Source organism: Triticum aestivum, chromosome 4A, assembly GCF_018294505.1.
Source record: "Triticum aestivum cultivar Chinese Spring chromosome 4A, IWGSC CS RefSeq v2.1, whole genome shotgun sequence".
NCBI lineage: Eukaryota > Viridiplantae > Streptophyta > Magnoliopsida > Poales > Poaceae > Triticum > Triticum aestivum.
In genome coordinates, this window is record NC_057803.1 from 572,612,462 (window position 1) to 572,629,279 (window position 16,818).

General features: G+C 45.2%; 1 protein-coding gene and 1 long non-coding RNA gene across 2 annotated transcripts; one reads left to right on the forward strand and one right to left on the reverse strand.

Moving 5' to 3' along the window:
• Positions 1-958: 958 nt before the first annotated feature.
• Positions 959-4,288, reverse strand: LOC123087058 (uncharacterized). Its single transcript, XM_044508960.1, has 4 exons — positions 3,470-4,288; positions 3,184-3,395; positions 2,182-3,093; positions 959-2,084 (listed from the first exon to the last, which is right to left on the reverse strand). The coding sequence occupies exons 1-4, from the start codon at positions 3,864-3,866 to the stop codon at positions 1,767-1,769; spliced, it is 1,839 nt and encodes a 612-aa protein (XP_044364895.1). The 5' UTR covers positions 3,867-4,288; the 3' UTR covers positions 959-1,766.
• Positions 4,289-13,115: 8,827 nt separating this feature from the next.
• LOC123082338 (uncharacterized) lies at positions 13,116-15,842 on the forward strand. The gene is made up of 4 exons (XR_006439013.1): positions 13,116-13,825; positions 13,936-14,082; positions 14,585-15,380; positions 15,463-15,842. It is a non-coding gene; the product is annotated as an uncharacterized lncRNA (long non-coding RNA).
• The last annotated feature ends 976 nt before the right edge of the window (positions 15,843-16,818 follow it).

Sequence of the window (16,818 nt, forward strand, 5' to 3'; positions counted from 1 at the left end):
GTGCTGTTTAAAGTTGACAGAAACTTGTACAGATTTAGAGGCAGTGCACAATAATTCATATTCAGAGGTAGTTCAGAGCAAGTTTCATTCACATAGATCAACCATGCTAACTTAAAACATAGTACTTCGCAGGATCACATACAATTGATCTAAGTTGCTAAACTTAAAACAGGTAGATCATACACTGCAGTAGCATCATCTACATTGCAGCATCCTAAGTACTAACGCAGCAGACGAAGACGCTCTGAACGACGAACATGACCTTGGAAGCTCTGTTTTTTGGCCTTGTTTTTCTTGCTAGATGAGCATGCTTCCTCCTCCCGCACTGGTGGCCGCTCCAGCTCCGGCAGCGCTTGCTCTGGCTACATCTCCATCATCCTCATGAGGGGCAGCACTGGCACTATGCGTTCAGCTAGGTGATCCACCGGACGCAGATTCAGGCGATCTTGGTACATATACCAACGGGCTCGCTGAAAAGGGTCCGGCGAATCCCTAGCTTCACCCATTGCCCAGATGAGGTTTTCAATCAAGGGGTGATGGAGGTCAGGCAGGCGCTCCCTCTCCTCGTCTGTGGCGGCTGCCCTAACGGCGAGCGCTTGGTTCTGCAGCATGGTAGGGCTGCTGAACCAAGAACTCACCTCACGCGCATACTGCAGCTTCTTGGCATCACCGGCACATAGCTCCCGTAGGGACCTATGCCAACCCTCTCCAAATGCCATCGCCGACGTGAAGGTGGTTTTTTGGATGGGAAGTTGGATAGGCTAATGGTCGAGTAGAAAGAAAGAGAGGAGAAGTGGAGATTACACGTTTTGGGTGTTGGCTTTAAAGACATGGCTGGCCACTACTACTTGTGTGTGGATGCTTCTAGACCTACATTAATTACCATGAACCACCACGCACAAACAATTACAGAGCAGAAATTAAGAAAATCCAGTTAACTTCGCATACATTCAGAGAAATTGATAAGAATTCATACAAGCTGACATTTATTCAAGAGAGAAATCCATAGCAAGCATTAGTGAGAATAGATTCACCACGCCGAATCAAGAATTCTACTCCACCTCGCCCTGGTGACTTGATATCGATGGAAGTTTGCCCTCTCTCTAGCCCACCAAATGATCAGCTCATCAGTGATGTTGGTTCCAGCTGGGAACACCTCGTTGAACTGCCTCACGTCGTTGGAGTTGCGTTCTGCCATGATTCTAGCAGCCAGCTGTCGCCGTCGCTCATGTCGATGGGCCCTCCTTTCTTCTCTTGCAACCCTTCTTGTTGCCCTACCCAACTCCTCCTGGTCATCAACAACCTCTCCATGGCCGGGATCCATCTCTTTGGCTGGCGGCTGGGTTGTAGTGGTGCTGGCGGCTAGGTTTTGGGTAGGGGGGAGAGAGGGTTCGCCTTCTTATAGACAACACAGAAGGCTTCGGGAGTTTGATCCAATAACAAAGCCCAATCAAAGGCCCATTTTCACAGGCTCGGACAAATTCAGAAATAGCCAAACATGTTTTAGAGCACAGAACAGGTTCAGACAAATTCAGAAATAGACAAACATGTTTCAGAGCACGGAACAGGTTCAGACAAATTTAGAAATAGCCAAACATGTTTCAGAGCACAGAACAGGTTCAAACAAATTCAGAAAGTGCCAAATAGGGTTCAGACCACATAATAGGTTCAAACAAATAAAGAAAGTACCAAACAGGTTTTAGACCACAGAATAAGTTCAGACAACTTGACCACAGAACAGGTTTCATCTCAGCTTACCTGTCACTTCAGTAGTTACCACTGCAATAGAAATAACCTTTTAATTTGGAGCTTGTCATTCTCTTCCTCTTGGTCCCAACTTGATTATCTGAAGTGCTTGCAGGTCTTGGAGCAGTAAATCCACGAGTCCTCCCTCTACCTTTAGGCCTACCTCTTTTAGCTCTTGGTGCAGGGCCTGGTGCAGATGCAGAAGGGCCTGGGCCAGATGCAGAAGGGGCTGGTGCAGATGCAGATGGAGTTGCAGCAGGTACTGTTGTGGTTCTTGCAGTTGCAAGAGGAACTGTTCTAGATGAACCGGCTATGTCTTCATAAACTGCCCTGTTTTCCTGCTTGTAACACATAACATTTATTTTAAAAATTATTTTGGATGAAAAAGTATGTCTAGAGGAACTGAAATTTTTATAAGAGGTTCAGAAAAATTACCTGATGTCCTGTCTTCCTCATCTGAAGCCTAGGCCTTAGAGTCTTGTTACAATTTCCACAGGTGATAGTACCCATCCTACTAGTGTCTCTAGGAGCTGGAACCTCAAACTCACCCTTCCTCCTTGTTGTCTGCTTTTTCCCTGCCTTTTCTTTGAACACAGGAGGCTGGATATCTGGAGTGTTTGTATCAGGCCAGCAATCTGGACCAGGGACAGGGAAAATTATTGCTTTGTATGCCTCCAGGTACAGTGGCTTCTTGAAGAATTCATTAACATAGTCTTCAGGATGGAGCTTTTGCTTTGTCAATGCAGATATGGCATGACTGCAAGGACAACCTGTCATGTCCCATCTCTTGCAGTCACATGTACATGTTTCCATGTCCACACAATATTGGTTTTCTTTGCTTGTTACTTGCCAAATTGTCTCACCAGCTTTGTCAGCCTGGCAGTGCTTGGCATACTTTTTGTTCTCTTCTGAGTAATTTGGTGTGATTGTCCACCTGCATGTCTGCAACTTCCCCCTAGTCTGCTGCCTCTTTATCATCTGCTTGGTTCTAATCCCTTCAAACATTGTCCTTATTGGTTTGGCTCTAACATCAAGTATCATCTTGTTGAAGACTTCACTAAGGTTGTTCACAACTAGATCTGTTTTGCAAGTATGATCCATAGCATACCTAGCCCAAGCAGAGATCTCTATATTTTTAAGCCATTTCCAAGCATCCTCAGACTGTGCTTTCAGAGCTGCCATCCCTAATTCATGCCCATGCCTAGTGTAAGAGTAGTTAGCCTGGTCAACACAGTGCTTTAGTTCTTTGCTTCTATACCCAGCTGCTTGAAAGTTTGCATATATGTGCCTAAGACAGAATCTTTGAGGTGAATCAGGGAACACCTCATTTATTGCCTTAAGTAACCCCTATACATTCAGAAAACAGGGTCAGACATGAACACACTGAAATAATTCCATGAAGTACTATACTATAGCATCAATGATTTACTTGCTAACCTTTTGCCTGCCAGATATTATTGTGTATGTTCCAAATTTGTTACCACTACCAATGCAGCATCTCAGCTGAGTTAAAAACCAAGTCCAACTTTCTCCATCTTCCTTGTCAACCACACCAAAAGCTATGGGGTAGATGTTGTTGTTGCCATCCCTTCCTGTGGCAGCAAGAATTTGCTGTCCAGTGGTTAACTTGATGAAACACCCATCAAGCCCTGGATGTAGTAAAACATTAGCTACAGGCCAAATATGACCCAAAATTCAGAACAGTAAATTCAACAACAATTACCTATAAATGGTCTGCAACCATTCAGAAACCCTTCCTTTGATGCTGCCAGACAATAGAACATGTACTTGAATCTAGGAGTGGGTGCAGGATTTTCTGGGTCAACAAATGTTGTTACAATACATCTGCTCCCAGGGTTTGTGTCAAGAACAGCTTGAAGATAATCCCTCAGTCTCAAGTATTGTTGCTTGTGGTCACCTTGCACCACATCAACAACCTTCCTCCTTGCCCTATATGCCACACTTCTTAAAACATCAACTGAAAACTTAGTCTTAGTCTTTTTTATTAATGCATCCACAGGAGCTCTAATGTCATCTCTCAATACTGGTTGTACTGATTTGGACAACCACTTTGTAGTAACCTTTGTGTTCTCTGCACATGCTCCACAAGTGTGCAGCATATCACACTTCTTGATGCAGAAAGTTTGCTCATGAGCTATCTTAGAGGCACAGATATAAAAATCACATCCATGTGCTCTCTCTGAGCACCAAACAATAATCCTATCAGGGGCATTTCTGTGATACTGGAAATTCCTCAAAGTCCTGATGTGAAAATCCCTAAGTGCATCTCTGAACACATAAACATTGGTGAAGCACAATCCCTTACAAAACTGTTCTTGTGGATCTGGAAGCTTTTCATTGAACCATACCCTTTTGTAACACCCACGATGCGGCTATATCTCCCACGTGTCGGAGCACGACTTAGAGGCATAACCGCATGGTGGTTTTGTCACAAGAAGGGTCATCTTCACACAATCCCATGTAATGAACAAGAATGGGATAAAGAGAGTTGGCTTACAATCGCCACTTCACACAATACATAATTAAGATCATACATCATTCAAATACACTCATAGACCGGCTACGGTCAAGTTCAAATGAAAAGAAGACAACCCCAAATGCTAGATCCCCGATCGCCCCGACTGGGCTCCTCTACTGATCATCTGGAAACGATACATAATAACGACCAAGGGCCTCATCAAATTCCCACTTCAGCTCAGTTGCGCCATCTGCGCCAGTATCCTCGGCACCTGCATCTGTTTTGGTAGAATCTGTGAGTCACGAGGACTCAGCAATCTCACACCCGCGAGATCAAGACTATTTAAGCTCACAAGTAGGTAAGGGGTAATATGGTGGAGCTGCAGCAAGCACTAAGCATATATGGTGTCTAACATACGCAAGTGAGAGCGAGAAGAGAAGCAACGCATCGGTCGAGAAACTAGAAGTGATCAAGAAGTGATCCTGAAACTACTTACGTCAAGCATAACACAAACCGTGTTCACTTCCCGGACTCCGCCGAGAAGAGACCATCACGGCTACACACACAGTTGATGCATTTTAAAGAGGTCAAGTGTCAAGTTATCTACAACCGGACATTAACAAATTCCCATCTGCCTCATAATCGCGGGCACGGCTTTCGAAAGATTATATACCCTGCAGGGGTGTCCCAACTCAGCCCATCACAAGCTCTCACGATCAACGAAGGAATAGACCTTCTCCCAGGAAGACCCAATCAGTCTCGGAATCCCGGTTCGCAAAACATTTCGACAATGGTAAAACAAGTCCAGCAAAGCCGCCCGATGCACCGACAAATCCCGATAGGAGCTGCACATATCTCGTTCTCAGGGCACACCAGATGAACACTACGTACAACTAGAACCAGTCCTCAAGTTTCCCCGAGGTGGCGCTGCAAGTGGCTCTAGTTTGGACCAACACTCAGAGGAGCACTGGCCCGGGGGGGCAATAAAGATGACCCTTGGGCTCGCGAAAACCCAAGGGAAAGGGCTTAGGTGGCAAATGGTAAAACCAAGGTTGGGCCTTGCTAGAGGAGTTTTATTCAAAGCGAACTGTTAAGGGGGTCCCATAAATCACCCAACCGTGTAAGGAACGCAAACTCAAGGAACATAACACCGGTATCACGGAACTAGGGCGGCAAGAGTGGAACAAGTCACCAGGCATAAGGCCGAGCCTTCCACCCTTTACCAAGTATATAAGGTGCATTAATTTAAACAGGAGATATTGCGATATCCCAAAATATTCGTGTTCCGACCAGGAACAAACTTCACCTTCACCTGCAACTAACAACGCTATAAGAGGGGCTGGGCAAAAGCGGTGACATAGCCAATCAATGGTTGCTAGGACAGGTTGGTTAGAGGGTTGACATGGCAATAGGTAGGCATGGTAAACAAAGGCAGGTAGGGCTAACATAGCGAAAGAGCGAATACTAGCAAGCAAAGATAGAAATGATTTCGAAGGTATGGTCATCTTGCCTGCAAGGTTCTCAGAGTTGTCGAAGGCTGGATCCTCGTTAGCGTACTCAACAGGTTCCTCGTTCACGTACTCGTCTCCCGGCTCTACCCAAAGCAAGAACACAAGCAAGGAACCACAATAAATCACGGTGCAATGCACAGGCATCATGATGCAAAACATGTCATGATATGCGAGAGGTGATATGCAAAGCGTATGCGTGCTTTGGAAGGAAAGATGATGAACAAGGCATCAACTTGGCAAACCAAGTATGCCGCTGGAAAGATGAGATAATTTCGGTTGGAATCGATATAGAGATCACCGGATTCGGATGCACGGTTTGCAAAAGACAAGCAAGACAAGATATGATGCAAACGGCAACATGGCCACTTGGATGCAAAGTATGAATAAGCTATAGCACCCAAACATATGAACAAGATGCATAACAGTGATGTACAGGAGATGCTCTACGAAACATGAACACTGAGCTCAATCTAAAAACCACTAGAGCATGACTAAACTAGCATGGCAATAATGCAAGAGATAACAGTTTCTACAGACTTAGTGGAATTACTAGGCATAGCAGAAAACAGATTCATCATGGCATCTCTACAGGCTTGATCAACTCATTACCAGGCATGTCATGGCATGGAACAAGTACTAGCATGAAGTAGGCATGACAATGAAGCTACTCATGTGCAAAACAAACAACTAGCATATTGCATGAACAAGCACATAAGAGACAAAACAACAATAAGAAGTGAGATGGTATGATTATGAACTTGCTCAAATGCAGAAACTAATGCCAGCACTGGATTGGTGGGATTTTTCTACCCCAAAAACATATATAATATGTTAGGGTTGCTGTAAACAAATCATCACAAATGCACTAAGTTAAAACCTGCCCTATATGGTAAATGACAGAAATGGCATATTCCATAATTGGAAACGTCTAGAATTGGACTTGCCTGAAATGGATATATTCCATATGCCAGAAATGGAATATTCGCTGGGAACAGAAATAAAACAAATAATAAAAAAATAAAATAAAATAAAGAAAACACACAGGGGCTAAGGAGGATGACAGGTGGGGCCACCCTGTCATACTCACAAAAATGGAAAAAGGGAGGGAAGAAATATGCAGCCGCGGGGGATCGAACCCTGGTCTCCCCAGTGTGGCTCTGCTTCGGCAACCACTAGGCTAGGTAGGCGGGTCCGTTAGGAAAGGGGCTCCGGCTCCTTTTATCTGCTGCTACTGCTAAAATATCAACAGAGAAAATAAAAAGGGGCGCGCCTGGGATTCGAACCCAGGTCTCCCTGGTGGAGGGCGTGAGCGACGACCAGCTGCGCTAGGATGCGATGTTGGTTTCGTAGGGGCTCTGCTTCAGTTGAGGCAACCTGAAGCTGATACGGGTCCCTTCTCATCTGCAGCAGAGAAGTCGCCGGCGGTGCCTGCGAGCAACGGCGACGACCACCGGAGCCAAGGGGTACCGGCGGGGGTGCGGGATAGGCCAGGGAGTGCGGGTGCAGCGACGCAGGTGTGGGAACGTGCGCGCATGTGTGGGTGTGCGTGTGGGCAGGAGCTTGCAGCCATGGCGACGAACACGGCGAGGCAGGGCTACAACAGCACTGCGTGAGCTGCTGCACTGCAGGGGCGTGCGTGCGTGTGTGGGAGAGAGCAACTTGGGGATCCGAAGCTGGAGAACGCGCGTGCGCGCTGCAGCAAGTACACACACAAGGAAAAATTCAGACTTCGCCGGAGCACTACGAGCGCGGCGAAGACATGGATCGGACGAGTCCTACAGGTGCCTACATGCAAGGGGATGGATGGGAGAGGGAGGAGCGTTACCCAGCTCACCCTAGGACACGACGGGGTCGACGGAGACGTGCTGGAGGCGACGAGAGGGAGCTCTGAACTTGGCGAGGCTGCTGTCCGAGAAGGAGACGACGTAGAGGACGAAGAGGACGTCGGGGAAGGCGTCCTTGGGCTTGGATCGGCGTCAGAATGGACTCGGGGAGGCGATGCGGTGCTCGGGGTCGACGGAGGGGAAGCCGGCGACGCACCTACGCCGGCGAGGAGCTCTTGCTCGGGCCGGTCATGGTGGCTGCAGGGAGGAAACGGAGCGGGGAAGCAGGGCGTGGGTGCCTCTTACCCGTGGCGGCGGCGTGGAGGGGAAAGAACGGAGGAGGAGGAACCCTAGGCTTGCCCTGGGTTGGCCCTTTATAGGAGGAAGCGAGGGACGTGGTGGCCACGGTGGCCATGTGTGCCCCTGTCCTCTGCTTTACTGTGAGAGGAACAAGCGAGGGAGGAGGAAGAGAAACAGGGGCTCGGGTCACTGCAGGTGGGGCCGGCGCAGGCTCCAGCGTGGAAAGGAGGGTGAGCGAGCGAGCACTGCTGGCTCGCTGGGGTAGCTGGGCCGGCCTGGAGTGAGGAGGACCAACCGGGCTGTGGTGCTGCTGGGCTGCCCACTGCTGCTTTCTACTCTATTTCTAGTTTTGCAAACAGAAATAGAAAAAGAAAAGCTCAGGGAAAAAAAAGAAGAGGAGTTAGAGTATACAGAAAATATTCTCAGACTCCTGGAATTATCCACTATTTGAATAAATTGCATTGGGCATTTTTAGAGGTAGAAAAATAAAACAAGTTGGAATAATATTCAAACTTGGGTCATTTTTGAACCTGACCAAAACAACTTCAAATAAGGAGATCTTTGGCAGATAGGTAAATGACATGGAGCAAGATTTACAGGGAGAAGATGAACATTAATAGAGAAAGGAAAATTAGTACTTGATAAAAGAAAGAAGTAGAGGGAAGGAGGAGAAGTGATGGTGCAATGGTTTGAAAGGGGGGACAAAGGTCATGCCCATGATGCTCATGGCAACCACATGAATGACAAAATGCAACATGAGGTGGCATGAGATGAAAATGCACTATATGATGAGGATGAATGCAAAATGACAATGAGAAAAAAAACACCTAACCAAACAAGATGAGGCTAAACATGATAAAACCCACAAGAATTGGATGAGGTCAAGTTGATATATTGCCAAATTGGGACATGTTACATCTGGGGTGTTACACCTTTCCTTCATCTTCTTCAACCTTCTCTTCCTACCACTTGGTAGTTTGAAAGCTCCTTCAATCTCATCTTCTTCATCACTAATTCCAGGATCACCAGGAAAACAAAATTCATCTGCTTCAGGAAACCAGTCTGGTTTTTCCTTCTTCTCAGCCTCATGGTGTGATCTACTTGTTGGACCAAGATTTCTCACTGCCTTCAGCTTCTGGACCATTGATCTATTTTGTTTTGCAGCTTCTTCTTCAGAGGAGGAGCATGTATGTAATTCCACATTGTTGCCATCTTCATCAGAAAGAAATTCAGACACATCAGTGTCACCTTCAAAATGGTTAAGGTCGGCTTCTCTCTGAAGATTGTTCTTCTTAAGCTCATCCTTTCTGTCTTTGGTTGCATCCACCAGCTTCGTGCAACTTTGTTGTGTGTTAATACAATGTTCAGCAAAATAACTATCTCTATTTTCATCTGCATTAGAAGGCTCATCTACTCTGACAACTCGTATGTTCACAATCTTTTCCTTATATAATTGGATCAACATCTGCCGCACATCATCTTCACAACCAACATGCTCTAGACCTTCTATTCCTTTCTCCTCATCAACAACATAGTACATATAATCATCAGCTCCACAACCCTCAGACGCAATAAGAGAAACCAGAGTAATATATGATAAGTCGGACTGGTAAATTCTTCTAACCACAGATTCTCTAGCTAGAAAATGAAACCAAATTTCCCACTTTGGGTCATCAATACTGCAACATAGATTAAGATAGTTATAATTAAACGGCCTGGACAATATTAAGATTTCTCACAGTTAACTGTTTTTCAGTTCTTTGACAGCTTGGATTCACTGAAAACACAACGCAATGTTAAGGTTGCTAACCGATTTCAATTTATGCACAAACAGGGTTGTAATCTGAATCTAAGTGTGCAACTAGCCTATATATCATGCTTCTAAAATTATCCTAAAATTACATAAACATTATGAGAAATCAGATGCCATACCTCGCTCCGCCAGCAGGACGAGGAACCTTGCGCCGGCCTCGACCTACGCTTCTTCTCGTCGACGGTACTACAACCGAAGGCGGCCTCACCGACATCTGGGATGGCTGAGATTGCGGTTGGGAAGGCTGTGGAACCACGAAGCTTGTGCTGCCTAGCCAGTTATCAACCTCCGAGAAGCCGGCAACATCGCCTCCCACCACGTTGGGGGGGATGCCTCCAAGCGATTCGGCGCCGGAGTTTGCATCCACCGCCGGCTAGGGTTAGGAGAAGAGCTCGGGGGAGAGTGAGGGAGCGTGGGGACGAGCGGCCCGGTCGGCCAGCTTAGTCCTGGTCCGACCAGGTGCGACCGCGACGGCCGGGTCTAACGGCTGTGAGGGAGCGCCGTTAGCCGTTACCGCTGGCGTCCACCTGACATGTGGGCCACTGCTGTGAGAAACGGGTTTAAACGCTCTAAAACGGTCAATTCGTCAACTTGGTAGTTTTTAGTCACGCGCTTCCAATTTTTTGGTAGTTATCAGCCACTTTTAAAAAAGTGGTAGTTCTGTGGGACGGAAGCCTCAATTCTGATAGTTTTTTGTCAAACACTCCAAAAATCTAATATAGAAAAAAAGCCTAAATTCTAATAAGTGCAGCTGCACTTTTTGACAGCCGCGAGCGCACACCCACGACAGCCACGCGATTGAGATGTTAAAATTACATAAAAATGTCATTCCTAACGCTAAAAATAAAAGACACAGAAGTCATTCCTTCATGAAACGAGTCTCGTAAAACCTTTTACTCGTATATGAGTGCAACACTAGATTATATATAATTTTAGGGAGAAATATATTTTTCGTCCCTTAACTCTTTCAAAAGTATAGAAATTGTTTTTCAACTTCAAAACCAATAAAACTTAGTCCAACAATTTCTCAAATCAGATAATTTCAGTCTCTCAACTTTTCAAACCAGATAACTTCAGTCCCTCGTACTGTTTACAATGGTTTTCGTCTGATGTGGACATGATTTTGACTAAAAACTTGACACGTTGTTCAAGTTTGACTGCCATGTCACTGTCCACTTCAGCGCCACGTTGTTCGGGTTTGACTGCCATGTCAATGACCGTGACCAAGCCGCGTTCGCCGCCATCTGTAGACTGTGGCGTCGCGTGTCGAGCACCACCAACACGGCTCAACCGCAACTCCCTGCACCAACTTGTTTTATTACATACTTGATCAACTTGCATGCATAAGTGATAAAAAAAAGACTGATCAAATAGCATGCATTAGTGCGGAAGAAGAAGAAACATTCTTTGCGATGTACAATCAATCATAAGTATGTTTTTCAGAATTACCATGGGTAATTGGTCACCGCTGGTATCACTGGTTGTGTCTACCTCCTCTTGTTTAACAACTGTCATCTGGAAAGAAGTAGTAGAATAATTAAGCTGATTTATCTGACTGTGGTTTTAGCTTGGATGACTAACAGTGATGCATGTGTCTTAATACGGTGAGACTTCATCCATTGGTGGTAAAAGATGCTCATTATATTTTATAAATAATCCTAATCCTCAAAAATCTTATTTCTTCACGTGTGAGGTGAAGTATATCGCTCAATGCCAAAGCCACCGGCCTCGTCGTCATTGGCGATGGGTGAAATCGATGGCATCCGATCGAACCCAGTAAGCGGCGGATCTCTCTGGCCTCATCTTCAAGGTCTGTGAAGAGCACAACGCACTCGGCGTTGCGGATGAAGATCTCATGGTGCTTGACCGTGCGAGTGCTCTTCATGGACTCAAAGATTGCCCAGTTCTCGAAGACGATATTCAGTGAGACAAAAAACTGTATGGGAATAATCAGGATGGGATAGTGCTTTTAAGCACTATATCTAGAACCAGAGCCATGGCAAAAATTATGGTGATTTCATATGTAAATAAACCTGAAAAAATAGCAAGATGACTCAAACCGAAAAACAAATCTCTTGACAGTGCTCTTTGGCAAGTGCTGCAGAAATGGATAAAACTCAGTCACAGTCTCTATACCAAGGTTGGGTGTAGTATAAAGATTTTGGGAGCTATAGTGTCTTTCAGCATAGCATCTAAAATAATCCTTGGTGGAATGTGTACAGGATCCATTAGGAAATCCTAAGATGATCTTGTAAGTGTTAGATTATCGCTCATAAAAAAGGCTATATAAGGTTAACCTGTACATCCCCGCAAAAAAAAGGTTAACCTGTACATGCTATTTATCTCTTATAATATCTATCTTTGCAAAGGAAAAAAATGTAGAATAAAACCAAATATCATCTATGGAATAAAAATTTAGTACCGTTATCTAAAATAGTACATCATAAATCATCTATCCTATCATCAGTATGCAGTATGCAATATATCATTTGTCATAGCTGGAAAGAGACCATGCATCATAACCAATCTAACATATAAACGCTGCTAGACTACCCGCCTAGCGAGGGCACCCGCGAACGCCGGCAATTCTGGATCGAGCGATCCTTTTACTGTGCTGCTTTTTACCCCTGGTGGAAGCTGGTCAACCGTCCGTCTCTTTCTCATGCACGATCTCGTTCTGGCGCTGGATGACGGGTGGGCTCGTTAGATTGTGGGGTCTAGCAAACGGAGAGTGGGCGGCTCATAGGTTTGCGTCGCAGTTTACTGCGTGCATCTGCCAGCAGGATAGAAACGTGGGGATGGGCTGCGTGCGTGCAGTAAAACCTAGCCCCCCCATTCTCCCCCTCTCGTGCCGCTCATCCCCACCTCCTCCCACGCGCCCTCGCTTGCCGCCGCCCCCGCCGCCGTGGCCTCTTCCTGCTCCGTCCTCATCCCTGGCGTGTCCCGTGCACGAGAGGCCGCCACCTCTCCTCACCTTCTCCTCGCTTCCCGATCTGAAGTGAAGGGATTGACGCGGCCGCCGGGGATGACTCCAGTTCATCGTCGATGGGAGAAGGGGAGCAGCAGCCGCCTCCCTCTCGGCCTCCCCGTCTCGTCGGAGCCGCCGCTCTCAGGGTCCTTCCCAGCCATCCAAGGATCTCCCATGCCATCCCGAGCCGGATTTCAGTGACAGGGGATGAGAGAATCGACGATGCATCAAGGCCCCCGCCACCTCTATTGCGGCACAGCACAACGGCCTCTGCAGAAGCTAAGCGGCAGTTGCCTCGTCTCCTTTTCAATCGCAACACCTGCGACCTTTAATCTCAATAGCAGAGCCCTCAGTTGTTAGGGAAGGTTTGCTCGTGCTTGTGATGGTTGGCCACATCCCAGCAGCGTGTGGGAGCCGCTGTTTTCAGCCAGAGTTGGGTCTCCTTGCCATTCATCACCAGTCTGTCTGCAGGTAGCTCCTACTCTTCTATTTGATACTGATGAAAAAGGAGAGGCACAAGATGAAAAAGGAGAGGCGCAAATCTTCAGACCTTTGCGTCCGTAGTTTCACTGAACTAAACTTCTCTAAAATATACCCCAACCAGAGCTTAGTCTTAGATATTCTGTTTGTAGTTTAAATTTGCTCAGAGTGATTACTCCACCATTACAATGATGTTTATAGTGGCAAAATGATTGTATATGTATGATTGATTGATACAAAAGCTGCACAGTTATGTCAAACCTTTTATCTTGACATTTTTTTATGTATCTACTAAAGATAAGGGAGAACCTTTTATCTTGACTGAATCGTTGTTTGAGAGAAAACAGAAAGACGAAGGCGATGAAGAGGATACATGAGCGGTCAAGTCAGCGTGAGGTGGAGAAGATGTGGTGTTTCTGTCGGTGGCGCTGGGCCAACAACATCAGACAGTGGACTACGGGGAGCTGCCGTGGGTGGTGGTTACAGTTTCCACGAGAGTGGGGTGGGGGTGGCACATGTGGGGGCGACGACAGCAAGTGGATCCGCACCGCTGAGGTGCACAACCACTCCGAGAAGGTAATGACCTTGCTTGCTGTCGTGCGCTTTGCTTGTTGGGGTTGATCATTGATTAGGCCACAACAACAGAGGAGTGGGATCGGCGAGAAGATTGAAGGTGTTGTGGACCCTGTACTCAATTCCAACAAGGTCATGGCCTTTTTTTTTCCTTCTTTCTTTGTCGGTGGATTTGCGGCTGCTGAGTTCGTGTTTGTGATGAAATTAATGAGTTAATGTTTGCACTGGTTTGCATGTTATAGATTAACAAGGCATCTATGCTTGACGAGGCCATTGAGTATGAGAAGCAGCTATATCTCGAAGTACAAGTTAGTAAGCATGCCTGGATGCATGGTTGGAGGATGAGCTTAGATTGAGGGAGATGGTGGTCTCATCGAGGACGTATGCATGTAAGATCTCTATGACTAGGGCCCAATGCTCAGTTAATTTCTGAGTGATGGAGTTCGTCGAATAAATGTGAACCACATCATATGAATGGGTGTTATTCTAGCTTTAGTCGATGCACATTGTTCAGTTCATATATGATTCCAACGGCTTTACTTCCATATCACAGGTTTTCCCAAACCAAATATTAGTAATGCCACATGTATACGATTAGTGTCTATTCATTTGTTTTGTTTCCACTTCCATTTTATTGCCTGCAAGCAACATTGACCTCAGACATCTACTACTCATTGCCTTTGCTATACGGATTTATATAAAAAACGAAATTTAGCTTGCCATGTATGTGAACACTTCTGTTACAAGGGCTCTCCAGGCTTATGATCTTTCCAGGATAATTGATTGTTGAATCTGAAGGTATATAATCAGTTTGTTAACTCATGTATCTTTATGCATTTTTGTTCATCCTCAAAATATTGTTGCTTACTTTCCTTGTCCTACATTTTTTAGGTTGCTGAGGAGGTTCAGTTCTTGTAGGCTGGGTAAAACTTGAGTTGCCTACAAATGATTTTGCCCGTTTGTTGAAGATTTTTCTGGGCTTGTGCATGGCGAGCCCGATGGGCTGCTTATGAGCAGTTTGCACTGTAGGTTGTCAAATCCTTGCAAGATAGAATGTGTTTTTTTTTGCATTTTGGGCTTACAATGGAGTAATCAACAGTTACGACCATGCAGGTATGAACTTTGTATGAGAGGCTAAGATAGGCATGGTGACATGGATCATGGTACTTGGTTTTGCTAGATTTCATGTGTCTATCCATCTATACTATCTCCAACAATGCATATTTTTCCCATGTATCTCTCATTCTTCCATGTAGCTAGAGACTTAGAATAACCAACGGAACTTTCTCAATTTTGTGTTTTCGCTCTTCTCAGATTTTAGGCTGGGTGTATAGAGATGTGCGGCACACACTGAATTTAGATTTCACTTGGAATATATCATTGTGCCATGTTCAAAATTAGAACTACATAGAAGAATGAAATTTTGTGATTGGGCTGCTGTGGTGTTTCTTTTTAAATAAATGGCATGCTAACTTGCTGGTTTAATTTAGGTGTGTAAGATAGTGTCTCCTTTCCGTTGCAACAATCAACTTTCTCAGGTTTGTCCAGTGGTTTGATGCAGCTGAACCATAGAAGCAACCAATAGCTATTCTGAATAATTATGACTGTTCTCAGCTAAACCACACCTGTACTAGCTAAACCAAGGAAGCAACTTATGATCAAACCTGACAATGGTTAGCATGATCAGGTATGTACTTCTTAACTTATCCTGATTTTTGTTTCTGTTTTTTTCTTTCGGTTTGTATCAAACTGATAGTGTTTGCATAAAGGTTGGAGGCGTTATTTCTCGTGAGGAGGTCTTTTTGCTCAGTCTTGGTTTACTAGCTTCATCCGGTTTTGAAGTGTCGGCATGGTGTACAAGCCTGGTCAGTTTTCTTGGTCTATCAATTTAAGAATTAGAAGCAGCAGGCGGCAGCTCAGGCTAGCGCCATGTTTACCATCTCATCTCACTGCTGTCTATATTCCATTTTTAGATTCGAAAATGATTCCGATGATTTTTGTCTGCCTTGGGCAACCTTTCCATTTCAGCCTCATGTAGGATTTTGGTCCCCGTGATCTTCCTTGCATAGAATAGATGACCTACTCCCAATCCTCCTTACCTCCCCTCTGAATCCTTTATGTCTCAGTGGTTGCCCAGGCTTTCGTTCAAATTTGGCATGATTTTTTGGTACACATTACCCAACCAACGCCCTCCCTTTCAAAGGAAAATGATGATTTTTTGTACTTAAGTTTGTTGTGCGCTGTCGGTGGCACTGTGTTGGATTTTTAGAGAAAATATCATTGTTGCTTCACTGCTATATGTGGTTTGAGTTGATGCTCTGTTTAGAAAGAAACAAGTTTAGAATAGGTAAATTTTAGTTAAGCCCCATTGTTTTGCTTTAGGCTATCCTTTGTAATTTCCTTGTCATGTTTCGTGCTTCATAGCATGTGTATGGAAGCATATAAATGCATCCATATAAACTGCAGTTGTAGTATCACATTTTTCTATCATATAAACTGTAGTTGTAGTTTAGAAATGAACTTCATGGATAATTGTTCATGTAGTTTGAATCATAATTGAATGAGGTGTGGTTATTCTTAATGTTAACTGAGTGGTATGACTGCAAATTAACGATAAGCTGTTGGTAAACGCCCTCTTTTTGGAAACTTGATAGTGCTCATTGGTTATATTGCTATATGCTGACATTATAATTCTTTGTTGACCTGCTCATGCAAATCCTACCTTTCCGGTCAGGTCACTACTACATGTTGGTTGACTGATCCTATCCCAAGATCGGTCCCCTCCTGAGCCATTTGATCACCAAATGCGCACGCAAACGCCTCCCTCCCATCCCCATCTTCCGCAGCACTCGCACGCTGCTGCGTGGTGCGCTCCCTGAGCCACCCTCGTCGGCCACACACAACCTTACGGCCAAACTTCTGTACCATTACTATATTACGGGTGTTCTCTGTTCTCAGCGTTTTCTGTTAGTTTTCTATCTCTGGTCTTATAATTATATTCTTTAGAATATCGCCAAGTCATGGCTGTAATCGAACATATAAATCACGCTTCGTTTAGAGTCAACAAAAGAATGGAGTAACAGGGCATGGGCTTCGTTTAGAGTCAACAAAAGAAAAGTTTTTTA

Coding starts and splice junctions, on each gene's coding strand:
- LOC123087058 (XM_044508960.1), bottom strand. CDS start 3,866: ATGCTGCACACTTGTGGAGCATGTGCAGAGAACACAAAGGTTACTACA. Junction 3,396..3,469: donor TGGTTGCAGACCATTTATAG/GTAATTGTTGTT, acceptor TACTACATCCAG/GGCTTGATGGGTGTTTCATC. Junction 2,085..2,181: donor TGAGGAAGACAGGACATCAG/GTAATTTTTCTG, acceptor TGTTACAAGCAG/GAAAACAGGGCAGTTTATGA.